The sequence below is a fragment of the Hypanus sabinus genome, chromosome X2 (genome assembly GCF_030144855.1).
Source record: "Hypanus sabinus isolate sHypSab1 chromosome X2, sHypSab1.hap1, whole genome shotgun sequence".
Taxonomy (NCBI): domain Eukaryota; kingdom Metazoa; phylum Chordata; class Chondrichthyes; order Myliobatiformes; family Dasyatidae; genus Hypanus; species Hypanus sabinus.
Window position 1 is genome coordinate 35,011,493 of NC_082739.1, and position 22,999 is coordinate 35,034,491.

Here is a 22,999-nt window from a genome sequence, read left to right on the forward strand (position 1 = left end):
TAAACAATAATATTGTGAACATGAGATGAAGAGTCCTTGAAAGTGAGTCCATAGGTTGTGGGAACATTTCAATGATGGAGCAAGTGAAGTTGAGTGAAGTTATCCCCTCTGGTTCAAGAGCCTGATGGTTGAGGGGTGATAGCTGTTCCTGAACCTGGTGGTGTGAGTCCTGAGGCTTCTGTACCTTCTTCCTGATGACAGCAGTGAGAAGAGGACATGTCCTGGAAGTGGATGTCCTAATGATGGACACTTTTTTCCTGTGACAGCTTTTCATGTTGATGTGCTCAGTTGTGGGGAAGGCTTTACCAGTGATAGACTGGGCTGTATCCACTACTTCTTGTAGGATTTTTCATTCAAGGGCATTGGTGTTTCCATACCAGGCTGTGACGCAACCGGTCGATATATTCTCCACCACACATCTATAGAAGTTTGTCAAAGTTTTAAATACATACAGATATAGATACATGGCCACATGCACAAAGCAGACAGATGGATACACACATAGAGACATACAACACATGAATAGATACACATGTAAACACAGGGACACACATGGCACAGTGCATGATTAACTTATAGAGTCATAGAGTCAGAAAGTGTGTGTGTCTCTGTATGTACTGTATATTGTACATGTTTGTAGGGGGTGTGTATGTGTGTGTGTGTGGCGATCCAGGTGTTTGGTTGTGTGTATGGAAGTGCTTTTCATTGTTATGGCTCTCACCTCTGCATATCTCATCAGATGATTTTTTTCTACCTTCCTCTTTACCCCTTGAAGCCACACCTTGACACCTGGATACCTGCTACCTATTGCCAGTCATGCTAGTCCTTGATGGACTCCCAGACCCATGGTGAACAGCGTCTCTCTCTGAGCATCGATATTGTCAACCAATAGTTGTGTTCCTTTTCTGTAAACCCTGTGCCTTTGCTCCTTCATCTGCAGTCTCTCCTTTATGCGTGGCACCATTGGTATCTCTGACAGTATTCTGGCCGCCAAAGAGAATATACCTTTAAGAGCTGAAGCAGAGTGTGTGCTTTTAAGTGCTGTGATTAGATTGCAGAGAATTACCAATAGCTGCTTGAAATTCAGAGGAACTGTCAGGAATCTCAGAACTTTCCAAGCGTGGAAGTCCTTTCATGCTTGTGGCTCCACGTAATCATCACAATCTAAGTTTATGAAGCCAAAGTTGGCAGGGGCAGCATGTGGCCATGTTTTAATATTCCAGTAATGGAGCTGATAAATCTCTAGACAAAACCATCCATAGGAAACTGAATCCAACCACACTTAAAGAAGCATGTGGAAATCCTCCAGTGGGTGCAGAGTAGTGTAGCAGTTACCACAACACTGTTACAGGTTGGGGCGTTCCAGAGTTCAAGGTTCAATTCTGACTCGGTCTGTGAGGAGTTCGCAAATTCTCCCTTTGATTATGTGGGTTTCCTCTGGCTGCTCCAGTTTTCTCCCATAGTTCAAAGGCTATTGGTTAGCCGGTTAATTGGTTATTGTAAATTGTTCTATAATTAGGCTAGTGTCAAATAGCTGGGTTGTTAGGCAGTGCGGCTTGTTGGGCCAGAAGGGCTTGTTCTATGCTATATTAAATTTAAAAAAAGATGCGAGATATCACCTATAAGTTTGGATTGAAGTTGGGGCTTTTCTCCTTGAAACAAAGATGAGGAGATGTTGGAGGTTTTCAAGAACATGACCTGTCCTTTAACAAAGTTAAAGACAATGTAATAGAAAATAAAGCTGAGAATTGGAAGAATTTCAAAAAGCAGCAAAAGATGACCCAGTTAATTGATGAGAAGAAAGAACAGGCAATATGAAATTAGCAGTGGGTATAAAAATAATTACAATAGATTCCACATGTAAGAAGGAATAGAAAGAGTTAACTTTGATTCCTTGGGAGCTAAGTCAAGGAAATTAATAAGGAGGAATAAAGAGCCACAAGAGAAGACCATAAGACCAAAAAAAAAGCATAAGACATAGGAGCAAAATTAGGCCATTCAGTGCATCAAATCTGCTCTGCCATTCAGTCATGGCTGAATTATAATCCTGCCCAAACCCATTCTCCTAGCTTCTCCCCGTAACCTTTGATGTCCTTACTAACTCAAGACAATCATGTAACCATTTCTCAACCTCCTGCTACCACCTCTTGGTTGTCTTGATCTCTGGAGCCTTGCTCTTTGGGCTCTGTCTGTATGCAGGTAGTTGGAATACAGCCAAATGATCCAACTTGCAAAATATGGTCTCGGGAAGGAAGCATTTCTTATCGTAGTGTAGCAGTGGTCTAGTATGTTGGGACCTCTGGCGCAACAGGATGCGTGCTGGTGATAATTGGACCAGGTTTTCTTCTGACAGGCCTGGTTAAAGTCACTGACTATAATTTGAAATGCGTGGTATGGGCCATTTCTTGTTTACAGACAGCATTGTGCAATTTTACGAGTGCTTGCTTATAATCAGCTGCTGGTGGTATGTAAATGTGGTCAGTATTATGGATGAGAATTCCTGAGGCAAATAGAATGATCTACATTTAATCGTTAGTTGTTCTAAGTTAGGAGAACAGGAAGTACCATAACACCAATGCCCATGCACCAACGAGAATTGACTAAAAAGCATACACTGCCACCCCTTTCCTTTGAGGTTCAATTCATTCTGAAAATCATAAAAAATTCTGGTTGGATAGCTGTGTCCGATGTGTTCGCTGTTAACCATGTCTCAATGCGGCAGTCAATTGAGATCTGCCTCATCTGCCTCTGATACAGCAGCCTTGCCCTGAGATCATCAATCTTATTGTCAAGTGACTGAACATTCGCCAACAAGATGGTAGGCAGAGGAGGCCTCATCCTCTGCGCTTCAGCCTGGTTTTCAGCCTTGACCTTGCCATTGACCCTTAAAGGCACCACATTTAACTCTCTGCACTTCACCGTTGAACATGAGATCTGAAGATAGAACATAGACATAGAAATTTACAACACACTACAGGCCCTTCTGCTCACAATGTTGTGCCAACTGTGTAACCTACTCTAGTAGTTGCCTAGAATTACCCTACTGCATAGCCCTCTATTTTTCTATGCTCCACGTACCTATCTAAGAGTCTCTTAAAAGACCCTATTGTCTCTGACTCTACCACCTTAGCTGGCAATGTATTCCATGCACCCACCAATCCCTGTGTGAAAAACTTACCTTTGACATTCCCCTTGTACCTACTTCCAAACACCTTAAAACTACGTCCCCTCGTGTAGCCATTTCAGCCCTGGGTAAAAGCCTCTGGTTATCCACATGATCAATGCCCCTCATCATCTTATACACCTCTATCAGGTTACCTCTCATCCTCCGTCGCTCCAAAGAGAAAAGGCCAAGTTCACAACCTATTCTCATAAGGCATGCTCCCCAATCCAGGCAACATCCTTATAAATCTCCTCTGCACTCTTTCTATGGTTTCCACATCCTTCCTGTAATGAGGTGACCAGAACTGAACACAGTACTCCAAGTGGGGTCTAACCAAAGTCTTATATAGCTGCAACATTACCTCATGGCTCTTGAACTCAATCCTATAGTTGATGAAGGCAAACACGTCATACTTAACAACACTCAACCTGTGCTGCAGCTTTGATTGTCCTATTGACACTGACCCCAAGATCTCACTGATCTTCCACACCGCCAAGAGTCTTATCATTAATATTATATTCTATTTTCAAATTTGACCTACCAAAATGAACCACTTCACACTTATCTGGGTTGAACTCCATCTGCCATTTCTCAGCCCAGTTCTGCATCCTATCGATGTCCCACTGTAACCTCTGACAGCCCTCCACATTATCCACAACACCCCCAACCTTTGTGTCATCAGCAAACTTACTAACCCACCCTTCAACTTCCTCATCTAGATCCTTTATAAAAATGACGAAGAGTAGGGGTCCCAGAACAGATCCCTGTGGAACACCACTAGTTACCAACCTCCATGCAGAATAGAAACCATCCACAACCACCCTTTGCCTTCTGTGGGCAAGCCAATTCTGGATCCACAAAGTAAGGTCTCCTTGGATTCCATGCCCCACTACTTTCTAAATGAGCCTTGCATGGAGAACCTTATCAAATGCCTTACTGAAATGCATATACACTACATCTTCTGCTCTACCTTCATCAATGTGTTTTGTTACATCAGAGGAATTTTTTTGTGCGCCACAATCCTGAGGAGGTATCGGATTGCTTGGAAGGAGAGAGTGTTTAAAAGAAGTGAGCAGGGGCAGTTGGCACATTTTGCACCCCAGTCCCGAGAGACAGCAGATTGCTTGGAGGGAAAAAGTTTAAGAGGCGGCAAGCGGGGCAGTCGGCATAGCCCAAAGGAGACGTTGGATTGTATTTACTAGGCACTTGGCAAATTCAATGAAAGGTTAGGTTTAAGCAGAGCAGCCATTATGTGAGTCAGCCTTTGGTTCATTGAGGCTTTAGTGAGGAGATCATTGATGTAATTTCATTGCTGTTGCTAAGAGGAAATTTACATGCTGCAGATTGCAACAAAAGTAATTCAAAAGGAGTATATTTAAGAGGAAAACTGGTACAATTCCCTGCAGCCGGCAGAGTGTTACCAATATACACCAGCGCCATCTTCCAGAAATTCTTTTTTTTAAAGAGCAGTCTCATTTTGTGAAATGTTTTCAAAATTAGAACTCTTTTTAAAACACACTAAATCTAATGGAGGTCAGGGTAAGCTACCTGAACACTGTGACAATGTGCGAGGATTATTCTGCTTCCTTAGTCACCTGCTCTAAGCTATTAGACTTCTGTGGTGGGACAGACAAACAGCCATATCTGGTACAGGTTCCTGGAAGTCTTAGAGCGGATGGAGATTCTTGAATAGGTGTGTCCACCTCGGGTAAGTGGTCCTAGTCATAAGGATCAGGCCACTCTATTTCCTTCTCTACCTTTTGTGGACTTTGAAGGTGCACGAGCGCAAGACTTTTCCGCCTGATTTCACCTGGTGATGTTCTGATTACAAACGATCATGGTGCATGCTGTTGGACTGTTGTTCCTTTGGTAAATTGGTCCGAAACCCAAACAGCTTCACCACCCCTGAGCAGCGACAACGATTTTGCTCTGTGAGATCATGCATGCTCTTTATTTTCACACACTGTGTTGTCTCAAGATTTCTCACTTTGTCTAAGTCTGGTAAGGGAGGTTGGAGAAGGGAAGGAATAAAGGGCAGGCTTGTTCTCTGTCTCCGGCCCATTGACAGCTCTGATGGACTGTAGCCATTTGCAAGAGATGTGAAGCGGTAAGCCAGAAGAGTTTTGTCGGAGTCTTTTGCCTTCAGAGGGAGACTCTCAACAGCTTGCACTGATCTTTCCACTTCTCCATTTGCCTGTGAGTACTGTGTACTGCTTGTCTGGTGTTTGAACGCATAGTTGTTAACAAGGGCTTTGAATACTGAGCAGCTGAATTGTGGACCATTGTCTGACACAAGTGTCTCTGATATTCCATGGTGAGTGAGTACAGCTTTCAGGTGCTCTAGAACTGCTGCTGAGGATGTAGAGGACAGCTTGGACACCTCAACATTACATGAGTAGTAATCCACAGTGAGAATGTATTTCTCTCTTTTCAGCTTAAATGTCTGTGTCTGCAATTTGCCATTGAAAGTCTGGGAATTCTGTGGGACGGAAGTGTTCAACGTGATTTTTGTGCATGCATCACATTGCTTCACATAATCTCCCAGCTGTGTGCTCAGACCAGGCCTTACCTTGCTCTTAGATGACTTTTTTCCATGCCTTAAAGTCCTTGGTGGATTTGACTGATAATTTTTGCATGCATAGAAGCAAGAATGACAAGTTTGGAGCCCTTTACCATCAAACCATCAGCAATGGTGAGTGTGTCTCTTTCAAGCCAGTAGGGTCTGAGTTGGTGAACTCCTTTTGGAACAGCTGGGCATCCATGCTCACGGTATTGCATGACCTTGCTGCAGATTTGGTCCTTTTTCAACTCAGTGTGAATTTCATCCAGTTTACTCTGTGATGCAGGAAAGCTTTCATGTACCTGAGCTAAGTAGCTGTTGCTATCTTCCATGAGGGTGGAGTCAGCTTCCCTGCACTTACTGTTGCGTGGCAACCCCAACAGAGTTTCTGGTGTTATGGAAGATTTTCTGGGGACATCTTCAATGTCATAACAGTATTGCATAAGCCTCATTCTGAATCTTTGCAGATGTGGAGGCAAGTCATTCAAGTGTTTCGAGCTGAGGAGGCTGTCAAGTAGGCTGTTTCAAGTAGGAATTTAGTGCCTAGCAAGTAGCAACTAAAGCTTTCACAAGCCCACATGAGAACTAGCATCTCCTTTTCGATTTGGGCATACTGCCATTCAGTGAGAGTCAGTGTTCTTGATGCATATGCCACCAGTTTCCACACACCACTGGGGTATTGCATGAGCATTCCCCCTGGGCCAAAAGAAGGCCAAACTTTCCCAGCTGGTTTACCATGCCAAATCTCTGATACATTCATAGGTCCCTCCATCTTCTGAGCTCCTGCAACTTTGTCTTAATCTGGTTGCACTCCCTCTGAGGCTTTGCAAATTCACATTTCTTTTTGTTTAGGGTGATTTGAGGCCATTTCAGTTTCTCCAAGGCAGCTTCCACTCTTTAGTCATGTTCCTCGCTTAAGCCTCCGAAGATGAGTACGTCATCCATGTGGCAGACTACTCCTTCCAGCCCCTCCAAAATTTGGTTCATCCTCATCTGAAAGAGTTCAGGGGCAGAGGAAATACCAAAAGGGAGTCTCTTGAAGGCATAGAGTCCATATGGTGTGATAAAGGTTGTTAACTTCTGTGACTCAGGAGCTAAATGGATCTGACAGAACTGAGTTTGCATCTAGTTTGGTGAAGAACTCTGTTCTTCCCAGCATACCCAATGTGTGCTCAACAGAGGGCAAAATAAACTTCTCCCGGCTCACTGCATTATTCAATTTTGTTTGATTAACAGAGATCTTCACTGTGCCATCTGTCTTGGGAACAGGAACAAAGCCCACACACCAGTCAATAGGTCCGTTCACTCTAGTTATGATGTCAAGCCCCGCTGTTCTCTCAGGTTCAACTTTGAAAACAAATCTTCTCCCGAGTCGCAGTTCTCTTGCAGACTGCATCAGGTTTTCCTCCAGGATTTCCCTGTATTTTGCTGCATTCATTTTACCCTCAAACTTCACAAGCCTTCCAGGGTCTGCTGCAGTGAAACATCCCCACAGCCTGATGCAGCCACCACCATGCTTCATGGTAGGGATGGTGTGTTTTTGGTGATGTACAGTGTTTGGCTTTTGCCAAACATAGCATTTAGTCTGATGGCCAGAAAGCTCAATTTTGGTTTCATTAGACCATAGAACCTTCCAGCTGACTTCAGAGTCTCACCCATGCCTTCTGGCAAAATCTAGCCAAGATTTCGTGTATGTTTTTTCCAACAGTGGCTTTCTCTTTACCATTCTCTCATAAAGCTATGACTGGTGAAGCACACAGGCAACAGTTTTTGTATGTGCAATCTCTCCCATCTCAGCCACTGAAGCTTGTAACTCCTCCAGAGTTGTCACAGGTCTCTTGTTGGCCTCCCTCACTAGTCCCCTTCTTACACAGTCACTCAGTTTTTGAGGACGGCCTGCTCTGGGCAGATTTACAACTGTGCTATATTCTTTCCATTCCTTGATAATTGACTTAACTGTACTCCAAGGGATATTCAGTGACTTGGAAATTTTCTTGTATACATCTCCTGCCTTGTGCTTTTCAATAACCTTTTCGCAGAGTTGCTTGGACTGTTCTTCTGTCTTCATGGCGTAGTTTTTGCCAGGATACTGACTCACCAGCAGTTGGACCTTCTAGATACAGGTGTATTTTTATGACAATCAATTGAAGCACCTTGACTGCACACAGGTCTAGAAAAGCAATCTCCATTTAACTAATTATGTGACTTCTAAAATCAATTGGCTGCACCAACGATGATTTGGTGTGTTATATTAAAGGGGGTGAATACTTCAGCAATCAATTATTTTGTGTTTTATATTTGTAATTAGTTTAGATCACTTTGTAGAGATCTGTTTTCACTTCGACATGAAAGTCTTTTTCTGTTGATCAGTGTCAAAAAAAGCCAAATTAAATCCACTGTGATTCAATGTTGTAAATCAATAAAACATGAAAACTTCCAGGGGGTGAATATTTTCATAGGCACTGTATGTGTTTAGTTCTTAAATAACTGGCACTTAGTTACTTACTGCCCGTTATGTTGCTGCCATTTAGGGCAGCAATGAAGGTCCTCCATCTCTGTCTGTCCTTGGAGCCCCAGGTGTGGTTCAGGGTCCTCATTTCTGCCTCTACGGTATGGCGCCAAGTTGTCTTTGGTCTCCTGCGTTTGTTCTGCCCTTCAGGGGTCAAGTGAATACTGTCTTGGTGATGGAGTTGGCCTCTTCTCATCACATGCCCAATCCACCTCCAACGTTTCCTCATGACGACTGTGGCCATATCTTTTTGATGACACTGAAGGAGTAGGGCGTATGCCAGCTTTCTGACCCGTACAAGAATGTGGACAGACCACTGGCAATGGGCATGGTCTTGAATGCCTCCATCTTCTTTATTTCAAGGGGAACTTACCCAATTTCTCTATTCTAAACTTAAGGCTGAAATCCCTCATTTTCTCTGCACTCTTAGGGGGACCTCTGCACGGTGTGTTCTGTTCAGAGTTTTAGACAGTTTTGACCTAAATAAGCACTAAATCAAAATTAGAATGAGGCTTAATATTATTGGCATATATTGGGAAAGTTGTCGTTTTGTGAAAAGTCATCATGAGGAAACGTTGGAGATGGAACAGTACAGTGCTATACATAAAACACTATAAATGACAATAAGATGCACACGTGCACGCGTGCGCACACACACACACATGTATATATGTACATGCAAAAAAGAGAGCTAAAATAGTGTGGTAGTGAATAGTGAGGTAGAAAATGCTGGAAATACTTGATAGGTCAGGCAGCATTTGCAGCGCAGAAGAGTTAATGTTGCTCACAATTCATTCATGTTGCAGTGAAACTGGGAGTGGGACTGAGGGTGAAGCTGGTTGGTGTGGAGAAAGGGGAACAGAGATAGACCAGGGAAGGTCTGTGCTAGGATGAAGATCAGGAGAGGTTGTCAACCTGATTGGTTCACAGGTGGTTAACTGCTGGAGCACTCACAGTATCTCTACGGTAAACATCTCCTGTTCTTGCTGCAGATGCCGGCTTGAGTGGTGTGAACAGAGCTGAAGGTAACCCGAGCACTGGAGCCAAGGGTAAGTTTCCATTTTCCTCTTTGCTGAAACAACTGTCCTATAGAACCAGAGGTGGGAAAATCGCTACAGGAGTTGTTTCATGTCTTTATTATTTCTTGGGAAATACAGTTTTCTACACTTTATTCTTTTTCCACAATGCTCTATGTTCTCCCACTTCTAGTATTTATCCAATTCCTTTTTAAAAAAAAACTCAGAATGCATTTATTTATAAAACCAATAATACATTTTATTTCTGACTGGATCAACTTACTGCATGCAAACTACTTCTGCTCATTTTTTTTTTACCAGTCACCTTAAACCTGTATTCTATGAATTTGAACTTTCTTCCACCACAAGATGTTGCTCTGTAGTAATGCTTTCCAATCTGCTGAGATATGGCCCACAACAGTGGAGTCATCAGCAAACTTGATTATGGTGTTGGAACTGCACTTACTAAATGCTGAGCTGTAATTGATGAAGAGATATCTTTGCTGTCCAGATGTTCCAGGGTTGTGTAAAGAGCCAATGAGGTGGCATCTGGTGTGGACCAGTTGCCTTGGTAGGCAAACTGGAGCGGATCCAAGTCGCCACTCAGACAGGAGCTGATATGCTTCATTACCATCCTCTCAATACTCTTCATCACAGTGGATGTAAATGCAACTGGGCAATAGTCATTGAGCATTCTTCATCACTGGTATGATTGAAGCCTCCATGATGCAGGTGGCTATCACACAATGCCAAAGCGAGAGCTTGAAGATATCCATGAATGCACCAGCCAATTGGCCAGCATGGTCTTTAGTACCTCGGCCGGCTACCCCATCTGGACTGGCTGCTTTCCTTGAAAGCAGCCCATATGTCATCTTCAAGTACTGAGAACAAAGGATCATCAGGAGATGTGGGGGTTTCCGATGGTTCCTCCATATTTTGACTGTCAAAGTGAACATAGAAGGCGTTGAGCTCATCTGGAAGTGAAGCTCTGCTGTCTCCCGTGTTGCTTGATTTAACTTTGTAGAAGGTCATAGCATTCAAGCCCTGCCACAGCTGTTAAGCATCCCTCATTGATTCCAGCCTGGTTTGGAATCTCGAGATGGTTTTCTGTAGATCATGCCTGTACCTCTTGTACAACTCCTGGTCTCCAGACTTGAATTCCTTTGACCTGGCCCTCCACAGATTTTGGATCTCATGGTTCATCCAGGGCACTTCTGACTGGGGAAGACCCTGAATAATTTTGTGGGGACACAGTCATCTACAGTTGTTTTTTAAAAAAAAGGCTGTTACAACCCTGGTGTAGTCATTCAGATCTACAGATGGGTGGTTGAAACACAGCCCAGTCCATTGACTTGAAGTAATCCTGTAACTGTTCCTCTGCCTCCTGCGACCACCTCTTAGTTGTCTTGATCTCTGGAGCCTTGCTTTTTAGGTTCTGTCTGTATGCAGGTAGTAGGAGGACACCCAGGTGGTCCATTTTTCCAAAATGCAGTCTAGGTAAGGAACGATAGGCATTCTTTATCCTAGTGTTGCAGTGGTCTAGTATGTTGGGACCTCTGGTGCTACAGGTTATATGCTGGTGATAATTGGCCAGTAATAATTCATATGCCTGTATAAATGCCTCTTAATTATTGCTATCATAAATGATGTCACCACTTCCACAGGCAGTGCATTCCAGGCACCTACTGTGCACCTCTGTGTGTCAAGCCTGCCTCGTAAATATTTTTTAAATCCACCCCCACCTTAAAGCTATGTCTTCTAGCACTTGACGTTTCCACCCAAGGAAAATGTCTCTATTTTACCCATATATTCCTCTCATAATTAGTGGAATCTAATTTTCATCTCTCTTCCATGTGTTTCGCCAATGTTTTTAAATCCTTATCCTCTCATTATTGACACATCTAACAAGCTTCTGGACTACCATCAACCTCTGGGTGAAAAATGTATTTTATGTTCTTGTTGGAATTCATTGAGGAAAAAAATGGCAGGATAGATAAAGAAGGAGTCAGTAGATGTTGTTTGTCTGGATTCTCGACAGGCCTTTGACAAGATGCCACACATGAATCTGATAAACAAAATAAAAGCCCATGGTATTACGGGAAAGATACTAGCATGGATAGAAGATTTGCTGACTGGCAGGTGGCAAAGAATCGGAATAAAAGGGCCTTTTTCTGCTTGGTGTTCCACAGGGGTCAGTGTTGGGACCACTTCTTTTCACATTCTACATCAATGATATTGATGACAGAATTGATGGCTTTGTGGCCAAGTTTGTGGACAATACAAAGATAGGTGGAGGGCCAGGTAGTGCTGAGGAAACAAGAAATCTGCAGCAGAACCGAGATAGATTTGGAAAACGGACAAAGAAGTGGCTGCTATATAGTGTAGCAACACACACAAAATTCTGATGGAACACAGTAGGCCAGGCAGCATAGGAAGAAGCACAGTCGAAGTTTTGGGCCGAGACCCTTTGTCAGGACTAACTGTAAGAAGAGATAGTAAGAGATTTGAAAGTTGGAGGGGGCAGGGGAGATCCAAAATGAAATATAGTGTAGCAAAGTGTTTTTGTCATGTATTTTGGTAGAAGTAGTAAAGGCATAGACTATTTTCTAAATGGGGAGAGAATTCAAAAGTCCGAGGTGCAAAGGGACTTGGGAGTCCTCATGCAGAATTTCCTAAAGGTTAAATTTCAGGTTGAGTTGGTGGTAAGGGAAGCAAATGCAATCGGCCCCTTATCTAAGAAAGGATATGCTGCCATTGGAGAGGTCCAGAGGAGTTTCTTGAGAATGAGTTAACGTAGGAGGAGAGTTTGATGGCTCTGAGCCTGTACTCACTGGAGTTTAGAAGAATGATGGGGATCTCATTGAAACCTATCGAATAGTGAAAGGCCAAGATATAAAGTGGATGTGGAGAGGATATTTCTTATGGTGGGGGAGCCTAGGACACAGCCTCAGATTAGAGGGCCTTCCCTTTAGAATAGAGATGAGGAAAAGTTACTTTTGCCAGAGGGTGGTGAATAAGTGGAATCTGTTGCCACATGTGGCTGTTGAGGCCAAGTCATTAGGTATATTTAAAGATGAGATTATAGGTTCCTGATGAGTTAGGGTGTCAAGGTTATGGGGAGAAGGCAAGAGAATGGGGTTGAGACCGAAAATAAGTCCGCCATCTTAGAATAGTGGAGCACACTCAATAGGCTAAAGGGCCTAATTCTTTTTCTATGTCTGATGGTCTGAAGGTCTTCCCTCTAATTCTTAGACCAATTATTTTAAATCAATGGTTTTTGATCCCTGTTATGCCAAAAAATCCCTTCCTGTTTACTCTAAATAGGTCCTTAGTGATTTTATACATGTCAAATGTCTTCTGTCAGCTTTCTATATTCCAAGGAAAATGACCTATCAAAAATAATCTTTCTTTCTTCATAACTACAGCACATTTCCAATTACAGCACATCTCCTACACCTCCAGTCTGGATCAATCATATCTATATGATGTAATATGGCAGTGAGAATTCTAACTGTGGTCTAACCAGAAATCGCTACCACAGGGCAGGAAGTTGTTGGAAGGGTGTCTGTAGGTGCCCTCTGTGAATACTTGCACTTTGGGGAAGTTCATGGACTTAATCCACGTTCCAGATATGAAAGCGAAAATCATATAGATCAAAAATCAAAACTTCCCCACTTTGCTCTTTGATGCACCATCAATAACTCACTCTGAGACATAAGGCGAGATATCGGCTTTTATTGACTGGAAGAAGGAACAAGCAATGAGTGACCACCGTATTACATCCTGGAGACTGAGGCCGAGGATCAGGCCTCAGATCGCCTTTATACAGGGGCCTGTGGGAGGAGCCACAGGAGCAGTCAGCAGGGGGAGTGTCCAGACAGGCACATAGTTCACCACACTCTTTAAGCTTCTTTATTAACTTCTGCATTGCAGTAAAGGCCAGGAGTAAGATGTGTCAGCAGCAAGGATCTCAGAATGAGAGTGACTGTGAGCCTGACTGGTGTTTGTATGATCAGACATGGAAGATGCCGCTGAGAAGTACATCATGAGATGGCACGCTGCACTGACATTGCTTATGTGGGAAGTGTTGCTTTGAAGGTGTCTTCCTGAGGAACTTGGGTGCAGAAAGTTTTGGTGGCATCAGTTTGATCTCTGGAGCTTTAATCTGATGAATGGCAAAAAGGATCAAATGGAGGTTGTTGGGCAAGTGAATGAGAGAATAAGTTGCACTGGCACAGCAGAATAAGCAAAGGGACTGGTGGAATTACACTCCTTGGAGATAGTCTGAATTTGATGGGCCAAGTATCCTTATTCTGTTTCATTATAAGTATAAAGGATTTTCTCTGTACTGCTTTAAATGTATTAAAATTCTTCCTTTAGTAAGACCAGCCCTCTATATAATATTCTAGATGTGGTCTCACTGGTGTACTGTATATCTGAAACACAGCCTTCTTGCTAGATTGTGTTAGGTCCCCTGGCAAATAGCTAATGTTCAGTCACCTTTACCAACTACATGCTGTACCTCCACACTACCCTTTTGCAAGGCAGCTCAGATCCCTCCATACCTCTGAAATACCCTTGTGGTTAGAATTGTGATTCTAACTGAGTTGTTTCTCTCTTTCCTAATTTTATTGAAGGGTCCTCAATCTGAAAGGTTAACTGTTTATCTTAATAATTAATGACTCCGAATACTGATATGGTATGGTATGGAAACACTAATACCCCTGAATGGAAAAGCCTATAAGGACTCTACAACTCATGATCTCAATATTATTTATTACATATTTAGTCATTATTATTAGTTTCATTGTATTTCCATAATTTGACTACTTTTGCACATTAGTTGCTTGTCCATCTTTGTGTGTGTGGCTTTTCATTGTGTTTCTTTGCATCTACTGTGAAAGCCTGCAAGAAAATGAATCTCAGGGTAGTATATGGTGGTACTTTGATAATAAATTTTGGTGGTACTTTGATAATAAATTTACATTGAACTTTGAACTTTGATACCATTCCTCAAAATATGGCTCATGCCAGGGGACTGCAATTGAGCCATTCTGTAAACAAGGGAAGCGAGAGGAGCAAAGGTTTCATGGAGTTGCAGATTTGGGAGGAACTGCCGTGCTTCAATGATGTGAAACCTCCTTAGTTCCCCCAAAAGAGGGCAAACCAGGAAATGTCGAATCCAAACAGGAACCTAGCGTCAACTGAATATTTTTTTAACTTTCTCCCTCAGGCAATGTGTCACGGAAACCAAGTCAACCAACGTTATCATGGTAAGTGGAGTCTGAGATTACTCTGTAGCCTGCAGGTGACAGATGTTGTGCCATTTGTATGCTTGGAAGGGTTATTATGTGGCACCATTTTCATTGAATCACAGGGAACCCACAGATAAGGGTAGTAAAGTGGCTCACTTAGTAGGACCAGTGATGAGGTTTAATACTGACATCTCTCCCATCTGTATAGTCTGCATGTTTGCCTTGTGAGCATGTGGGTTTCCTCCAGATACTTTATTTGCCTCCTACATCCCAAAAGATGAATGGACAGGTATGGAAATTGATCACTGTCCCGAGTGTGTGGTAATGTATCTGGAGAATGTAAATATTAACTCTTAGCAGCTTATCACTTACCTGCTTCCTAGGACTTCATTGCCTGGTTTCTTCTGTTAATTTTGATCATGTCCATTGCCCCTCAGCCCACTTAGGTCTATTGCTGCTCTGATTCCGGGAGATTACTTCACCAGAAAGTTATGGTATTTACAGTGTGCAGTTCTCTAAGGCGAAGGTGGCGTTGACATAAATTTCACAACAAAGTTGTTGAGGCTGGTGGTTGATAATTCCTTCGAAGAGCATGATGCTGGCATTCATGGAACATTGATTCTAAGATATCAGGGCCTTATATTTAGCTTAAATACCTCCATTGAGAACAGGGGTTTGAATTTACAACCAATAGTTCCCTGGAGAATTGGTTACGGGCATCTCTGGTGAATGTTTCACAGGAAGAACAGGTTATGTGAGTCACAATGCTTGCTGGATGTTAAGTATAGATATTCATCATGGCATATATCTTGGCAAGTCTGGTGGTGCTCGTAGTCCGGGGTCTGTGTCTGCTGGAGGCCGAAAGCCTGTCCTGGGGTTAAAGGGCTGTGTATGTGTGTGGATGGGAGGGAGGAATGGGCCTTGTTTTTGCTGTTGTTTCATTGCTTGTTCTGTGGTTCTGTGCCAAACAATGTGGGCATGCTATATTAGTGCCAGAATGTATGACGATTCTTGTGGGCTTCTCCCAGCATTCTCTCGGGTATGTTGATTGTTAACACAAACACTGCATTCCTCTGTATGTTTCAATGTACACGTGAGAAATAAAGTTGAATTTTGAGGATCTTGAACTCTTGATATTCACGGTATGATTATTATTTTTTTTAGTATCTCTCAAATACTGGAATTTTACAAAGAGGATCCTGAAGATATACTGTATAATCTTGGCTTTGGAATGGAAGAGCCGAATATTACAGCAAAAATCCCATCCCGCTTCTTCAGTTATACCTCCCATGCCAATGGAATTAACTTCAGGGTCTTTTTAGAAGCTCAGGTGAAGAGATTGGGGGAAGAAAATCCCAGCTACACACTGGCAAGTGAGTTGCAAACCCATTTTAGAGATAAAAGTACATCAAAACTTATCTGTCCTCTTACATCGGCTAGAGTGTCTAACCATGTTGATTCAATGATGAAGAGGCAGTCATGAATTTCAGTGTAGAGCAGAGCATGAGGGCATCAAAGGTCAAGTTAAAGCACTAGGGAAGCTCCACTATTGAAGTTCTAGTGTTTAAAGTTCAAAGTACATTTATTATCAAAGTATGCAGTACACAACTCTGAGATTCGTCTTCTCCAGACAGCCACAAAACAAAGAAAACCATGGAAACCATTCAAGGAAAAATATCAGGTCCCCCCACCCCACACGCAAAAAAACACAGCGCAAACTGCGACAAGAACATCAACCCCCACGTGCGCAAAAAAACAAATTGCGCAAACTGCGACAAGAACATCAACTCCCCCCATGCGCTAAAAAACAAACAAATCGCACAAGCAGTAACAAGAAAGAACTAGCAAGAACACAAAATATAAAAACATAAAATCGAAAGAGTCCAATCGAACTACAGTCCAATCCATAAACCACTGACCCAGAACTTTGGCACCATCCTACAACAGCATCGAGGGAGAGAGAAAGCTCATTCGAATGCAGGGGCCTTTCCTCAGGAGCAGTGAGCAAGAGGGAGAGAAAGAGAGAGAGAAAGACCGCCACGCACAGACACCTTCCTCTGGCAGCAGTGAGCGAGAAGCCAAGAGACAGCGCTGAGCATCGCTGATTGAAGTTCTTGCACTCTTAATTGCTCGAATGAAGTACTAATGCACAAACTGTACAATTAATACTCGAGTGTTTATTTTGAACATTCTTGCCACAGTAGTCTGGTACATGCTCAAATGCTGTATCTCCATCACCGCACTACCAGTGCACTAAATAAACCATCAGTTCTTTCATGTTCTAATTTCATCACTGACATAGTGCTTTTCCTCTGCATTTGACTGTCTGCTGCCATAATTTGTACACTAATTTTCTGCTTGACCTTTCTAACTCTCTTCTCACACTTACTTTCATGCTATCATTGACCCTTGGGACGTCTAACCCCACTGCTGATGTTTTAGTGCCTTGATTCCACCCGCAAGTGCGCAAATTTATTCATTAATGCCCTCCCGCTCCATGTTCACTCCCTCTGCAGCACAAATGCTTCACATCCATTCTCAAAGCTCTGGTGATCATACTAATCCATCTTCCCCCGATTAAGCATCTTGGCTCTAAACATGGACTGTTTATTTCCCACCATAGATGCTATCTGAACTGCTGAGTTCCTCCAGCATTTTGCAACTGTTGCTCTAGATCATTAGCATCTGCACTTTCTCTTGTGTCCATCATCGGCCCTTTCACCGCTCTAATTTCCCAGGTGTTTCATCTCCACCATCTGGTGATCTGTCCAAGCCATTTAAACTCCATTGAAACTCCAGTGTTTTAATGCAACCCATAGACACTTGAAGGTTCTAGCACCAACAGTGACTTGTAGTGCTCTCTCTCCACGATTGCTTCCTTGGTGCTTTGATATTCTAACAGAAATGGCGGTGCTCCAGCACTCTAACACTGCCATTGTTTCTCTAGTACGTTCAGTCTTCTGTCACTGCCCCAGCGCACCATGCTACCTTTGCTCAGTGTCTTCTTTCCATCGCTTGTGCTCTGGATTGTCTATTAGTGCACCGAAGCTCTGACTCCATCAACAAAGCTGCAGTAACCTAACTCCTACTTGTTTGTGCTTGTCTTCCAGGTCGCTTCAGGCAAATTGAGGTTCTCACAACCATGGCGAATGCCTTAACCTCCCTGTATTCCCGTGTTTCCAAAACACCCGTGACGAAGATTGGACCTGTCCACGAGTTTTCCTTCAGTTCTGATAAATTCAACAGAAGTCCAGAAGGGAAGTTCCCAGGTGGCAAAGCAGTTCAGAAACTGAGGAAAACAATTACTAAGTTGTGCTTGTACGGACCACCCAAGGTGTCGGAATATCCAAAACAAAAGGAAGAATCAGCAAGCAAAACGAGCTCAGGACTAGATCAATCTCAAGAGTGCACTATGAAGACAGACTGGGTGAGGACTGAGCCTAACGGCTCAGGAGAAGTTTGTGAAAAGGCCATCAGTTCAAGAGACAGTGAAAGATCAGAGTCTTCTTGCCCAAAGGAGGAAGAAAATCAGCAAGCCAGCAGTGCCACGACCAAGGAGGTGTGGAATGTGGACATTGGGAGGTCTAAGGTTTACACTGTCAGCACAAGGAGTACTCCACTAATGGAGTCTCCTAGTGAACAGTCGGAGTGTTCCAATCCTGTGCCATCACTGCTGGGAAGAGAGGTTGTTTCCTACTCTGGTGGGTCAGACGATCAGCACATTGATGCACAAGAGCAACCACAGCAGCTCAAAGCGTCACCTGAAAGTCCAGAATATTTTGCCAATTGATGTGTTGTACGAACATTATACGAAGTATGAAAGTTGATCAGTAATCTTTTGACCAGTCAGCAATGAGCTTCATGTGGATACACTTGATAAGAAGCTAACCTACTTCCCACCAACAGGGAGTCGGATACAATGCTGCATCCCATTCCTTGCCATTCTGGGCAAAAAAAAACTTCCCCTTCCAGTGCAAATGATTATGTGTTTATATAAAAAGGAGACAGAACCCTGCATGAGATTTAGGATTAGTCCTGAAGCAGGCTAACGGCCTGAGACAATGACTATTCTTTTTCTCCCACAGATGCTGCCCGACCTGTTGAGTTCCTCCAGCAAATTGTTTGTTGCTCCAGATTCCAGCATCTGCCGTCTCTTGAATCTTGATTGTTAATAAACCAGTTTCCCAGCAGCAAAGGAAGTACAATTGATTGGAATTGGTTTATTATTGGTCTATTTCTTGACATGTATAGTGAGGTAAAGTAAAAATCTTGTCCTCCACACTGTACATGCAGATCAAATTATTACACATTGCACAGAGATTGCAAAAGATGCAGAAAAAATCCAGAATAAGATGCAACAGGTGCAGTGAAAATGCAATGCAGGTGAACAGTAAAGTGCAAGGTTAAAATGAGGTAGATTGTGAGGTTGAGAGTCAATTGTATTGTGCTAAGGAACCATTCAAGTCTTATAATAGGAGGTAGAAGTTGTCCTGGAGCCTGGTGATATGAGCTTTCATGTTTTTTTCATCTTTTGCCTGGTAGAAAGGGGAGAAGAGAGAATGCTTGGGGTGGGTGGGGTCTTTGACTATGTAGGCTGCTCCACTGAGGCAGTGAGAAGTACCGCCAGTCTATGGAGAGGGGGCTGCTGCCCATGATGTGCTGAGCTGTGCCCACAACTCCCTGTAGTTTCTTGAGGTCACTGGCAGAACAGTGGCCATGTCTGACAATTCAACATGTTCCATATGAGCAGTACTAAAAGATTTATAAAGCTATGGGTTTTTAATCTTTAGTAAATTGTTGATTGGTTTTGGAATTTTTCTTTTGGTTTGACATGATGCACAATGTTTTTTTGTAAATTAGCTCAAGAAATCCAACTTCAATATATTTTAAATTTAGAAAATGAAAGAGTAAGATATGAAAATAGTTCTGGGAGCTGAATACTTTTTCAAGGCACTGTATGTTTACTTACATATGCCTTGTGCTGTATATGACTGTTGGTACTATGTTTTGCACTGTGGCCCCGGAGAAATGCTGTTTCATTTGGCTATATTCATGTATGGTTGAATGATAATTAAACTTGAACTTGATAACAATTCTGTGCCAGGTACTTCCCACATCCCCGCTCTTCCCCAATACTCCTGTGAATTTTCATTATTTTGAAGTGCTGGATCCATATCCAAAACCAGATCACATCACACATCCTAACACACTTTGCAAAAATGACTTTTTTTTATCCTCACATTTCCTCTGGTTCTCATTATTCTACTTCTCTGGATCAGCACAGTAGCATAATGGTTAGTGTTACGGTTTACGGCGCCAGAATCCCGAGTTAATTTCTGCCGCTGTCTGGGAGGAGTTTGCATGTTCTCCCCGTGACCATGTTGGGTTTCCTCCCACATTTCAAGCACGTATGGGTTAGTAAGGGTAAGTAAGTTGTAGACATGTTCTGTTGGCACTGGAGCATGGCAACACTTATGGACTACCCATAGGACATCCTTGGGTGGTGTTGGTCATTGACACAAACAATACATTTGACTGTACTCTCAGTGGTCACTTTATTAGATACCTCCTGTACCTAATAAAGTGTCCACTGAGTGTACGTTCATGGTTTTCTTCTGCTGTAGCCCATCCACTTCAAGATTCGACATGTTGTGCATTCAGAGATGCTCTTCTGCACATCACTGGTGTAACGTGTGGTTATTTGAGTTACTGTCATCTTCCTGTCAGCCTGAACCAGTCTGGCCATTCTCTTCTGGCCTCTCTCATTAACAAGGTATTTTTGCTCACAGAACTGTCACTCACTGGATTTTTTTTTGTTTTTCACACCACTCTCTGTAAACTCTAAAGACTGTTATGCATGAAGATCCCAGGAGTTCAGTAGTTTCTGAGATACTCAAACCACCCCATCTGTCACCAGCAATCATTCCACAGTAAAAGTTACTGAGATCATATTTCTTCCCCATTCTGATGGTTGGTCTGAACAACAACTGAACCACTTGACCATGTCTGCATGCTTTTGTGCATTGAGCTGCTGTCACATGATTGGCTGATTAGATATTTACATTAATGAGCATGGCGTACCTAATAATGTGCCTGCTGAGTGTATAGTTCAATGTTTTGATAAACTGTACACGTGACGAATAAAGCTAATCTTTATCTTTATTAACACCTTGCTAGAGGATAAAAGTAAAGTTTCTGCTGCACTTTTCTAGTCATCACCTCTTTCAATAATCTCTGGCTGTTTTGTCATTTACAGCAGCAAATATACAGTAGTTAAGTGATGCAGCTCAGAGCTGCCGCCTTTAATCCTGAGTTTTGCACCTTCGCACATGGGTTTCATCCTAGGGCACCCCTTTCATAAAAAATAGCATGGTACAGAACCTTTGGCCCATAATATTGGCCGACCTTCTAAACTACTCCACGATCAATCTATTCCATCCATACACAGCCCATAGCCCTCTAGTTTTCTGTCATCATATGAGTTTCTTAACTGTCCCTCGAAGTATCAGCCTCTACCAGCTGCCCGGGCAGTGTATTCCAGGCACCCTCCACTCTCAGTGTAAAAAGAAAAGTTTACTCTGACATTTCCCCTAAATGTTCTTCCACTCTCTTTAAATATTATGTCCTCTTGTATTAATTATCACCACCTTGAGAAAAAGGTACTGTCTGTCCACTCTCTCTGCCTTCCACAACCCAAAGAATCTGAATCAGGTTTCATATCACTGGCATTTGTTGTGAAATCTGTTGTTTTGTGCCACCAGTGGTGGTGGCATCCATCGGTCTTGAGGGACCATGGATCTGTGCCTGGAGTTTCCAGGGTGCGGGCCTGGGCAGGGTTGTATGGGAGACCGGCAGTTGCCCAAGCTACAGGCTTTCTCCTCTCCACGCCACCGATGTTGTCCAAGGGAAGGGCACTAGGACCCATGCAGCTTGGCACCGGTGACATTGCAGAGCAACGTGTGGTTAAGTGCCTTGCTCATGGACACAAACACGCTGCCTCAGCTGAGGCTCGAACCAGTGATCTTCAGGTTACTAGTCTGATGCCTTGCCCAGTAGGCCATGCGCCAACACAACCTTTGGTCAGCAGTACATTGCAATATATAATAACAAAAACTACAAGTTACATTAAGTATTTATAAAAAAGAAAATTAAATTAAATAAGCAGACCATAAGACATAGGAGCAGAATTAAGCCCATCATGGCTCACCCTGGATCCCACTCAACCCCATACACCTACCTTCTCACCATATCATTTGATGCCCTGACTGATCAAGAAACTATCAACTTCTGCCTTAAGTATACCCACTGATTTGGCCTCCACTGCAATCTGTGGCAGAGCATTCCACAGATTTACTACTCTCCTTACCAGACGGTGATGCAGCCTGTCAGAATGCTCTCCTTGGTACATCTACAGAAGTTTTTGAATGTATTTGTTGACATGCCAAATCTCTTCAAACTCCTAATAAAGTATAGCTGCTCTCTTACCTTCTTTATAACTAAACCGATATGTTGGTACCAGTTAGATCTTCAGAGATCTTGACACGCAGGAACTTGAAGCTGCTCACTCTCTCCACTTCTGATCCCTCTATGGGGATTGGTATGTGTTCCTTCATCTTACCCTTCCTGAAGTCCACAATCAGCTCTTTCGTCTTACTGACATTGAGTGCCAGGTTGTTGCTGCGACAATGCTCCACTAGTTGGCATATCTCACTCCTGTATGCCCTCTTGTCACCACCTGAGATTCTACCAACAATGGATGTATTGTCAGCAAATTTATAGATGGTATTTGAGCTATGCCGAGCCACACAGTCATATGTATACAGAGAGTAGAGCAATGGGCAAAGCCCATACCCCTGAGGTGTGCCAGTGTTGATCACCAGCAAGGAGGATGTGTTATCACCAATCCGCACAGATTGTGATCTTCTGGTTAGGAAGTCAAGGATCCAATTGCAGAGGGAGGTACAGAGGCCCAGGTTCTGCAACTTCTCAATCAGGATTGTAGGAATGATGGTATTAAATGCTGAGCTATAGTCGATGAACAGCATCCTGACGTTGGTGTTTGTGTTGTTCAGGTGGTTTAAAGCTGTGTGGAGAGCCATTGAGATTTCATCTGTCATTGACCTATTGTGGTGATAGGCAAATTGCAATGGGTCCAGGTCCTTGCTGAGGCAGGAGTTCTGACTAGTCATAACCAACCTCTCAAAGCGTTTCATCACTGTCGATGTGAGTGCTACTGGGAGATAGTCATTAATGTAGCCCACATTATTATTCTTAGGCACTGGTATACTGGTAATTGTTGCCTTTTTGAAGCAAGTGGGAACTTCTGCCTGTAGCAGTGAGAGGTTGAAAATGTCCTTGAGTACTCCTGCTAGTTGGTTGGCACAGGTTTTCAGAGCCTTACCAGGTACTCCATCGGGACTTCCTGCCTTGCGAGGGTTCACTCTCTTTAAAGACAATCTAACATCGGCCTCTGAGACAGAGATCACAGGGTCATCA

The 22,999-nt window shown here is 43.0% G+C and overlaps 1 protein-coding gene across 1 annotated transcript in view; it reads left to right on the plus strand.

The window, feature by feature from the left end:
- Window positions 1–19,580, plus strand: part of LOC132385312 (protein ITPRID2-like) — a 34,780-nt gene extending 15,200 nt beyond the window's left edge. Inside the window, exons 3-6 of the mRNA XM_059957331.1 lie at window positions 9,225–9,281; window positions 14,482–14,521; window positions 15,668–15,876; window positions 17,614–19,580. Coding sequence (XP_059813314.1) covers window positions 9,225–9,281; window positions 14,482–14,521; window positions 15,668–15,876; window positions 17,614–18,293 — 986 coding nt within the window. The 3' untranslated portion in view covers window positions 18,294–19,580. The remainder of the gene's footprint in view (window positions 1–9,224; window positions 9,282–14,481; window positions 14,522–15,667; window positions 15,877–17,613) is intronic.
- Window positions 19,581–22,999: the final 3,419 nt, after the last annotated feature.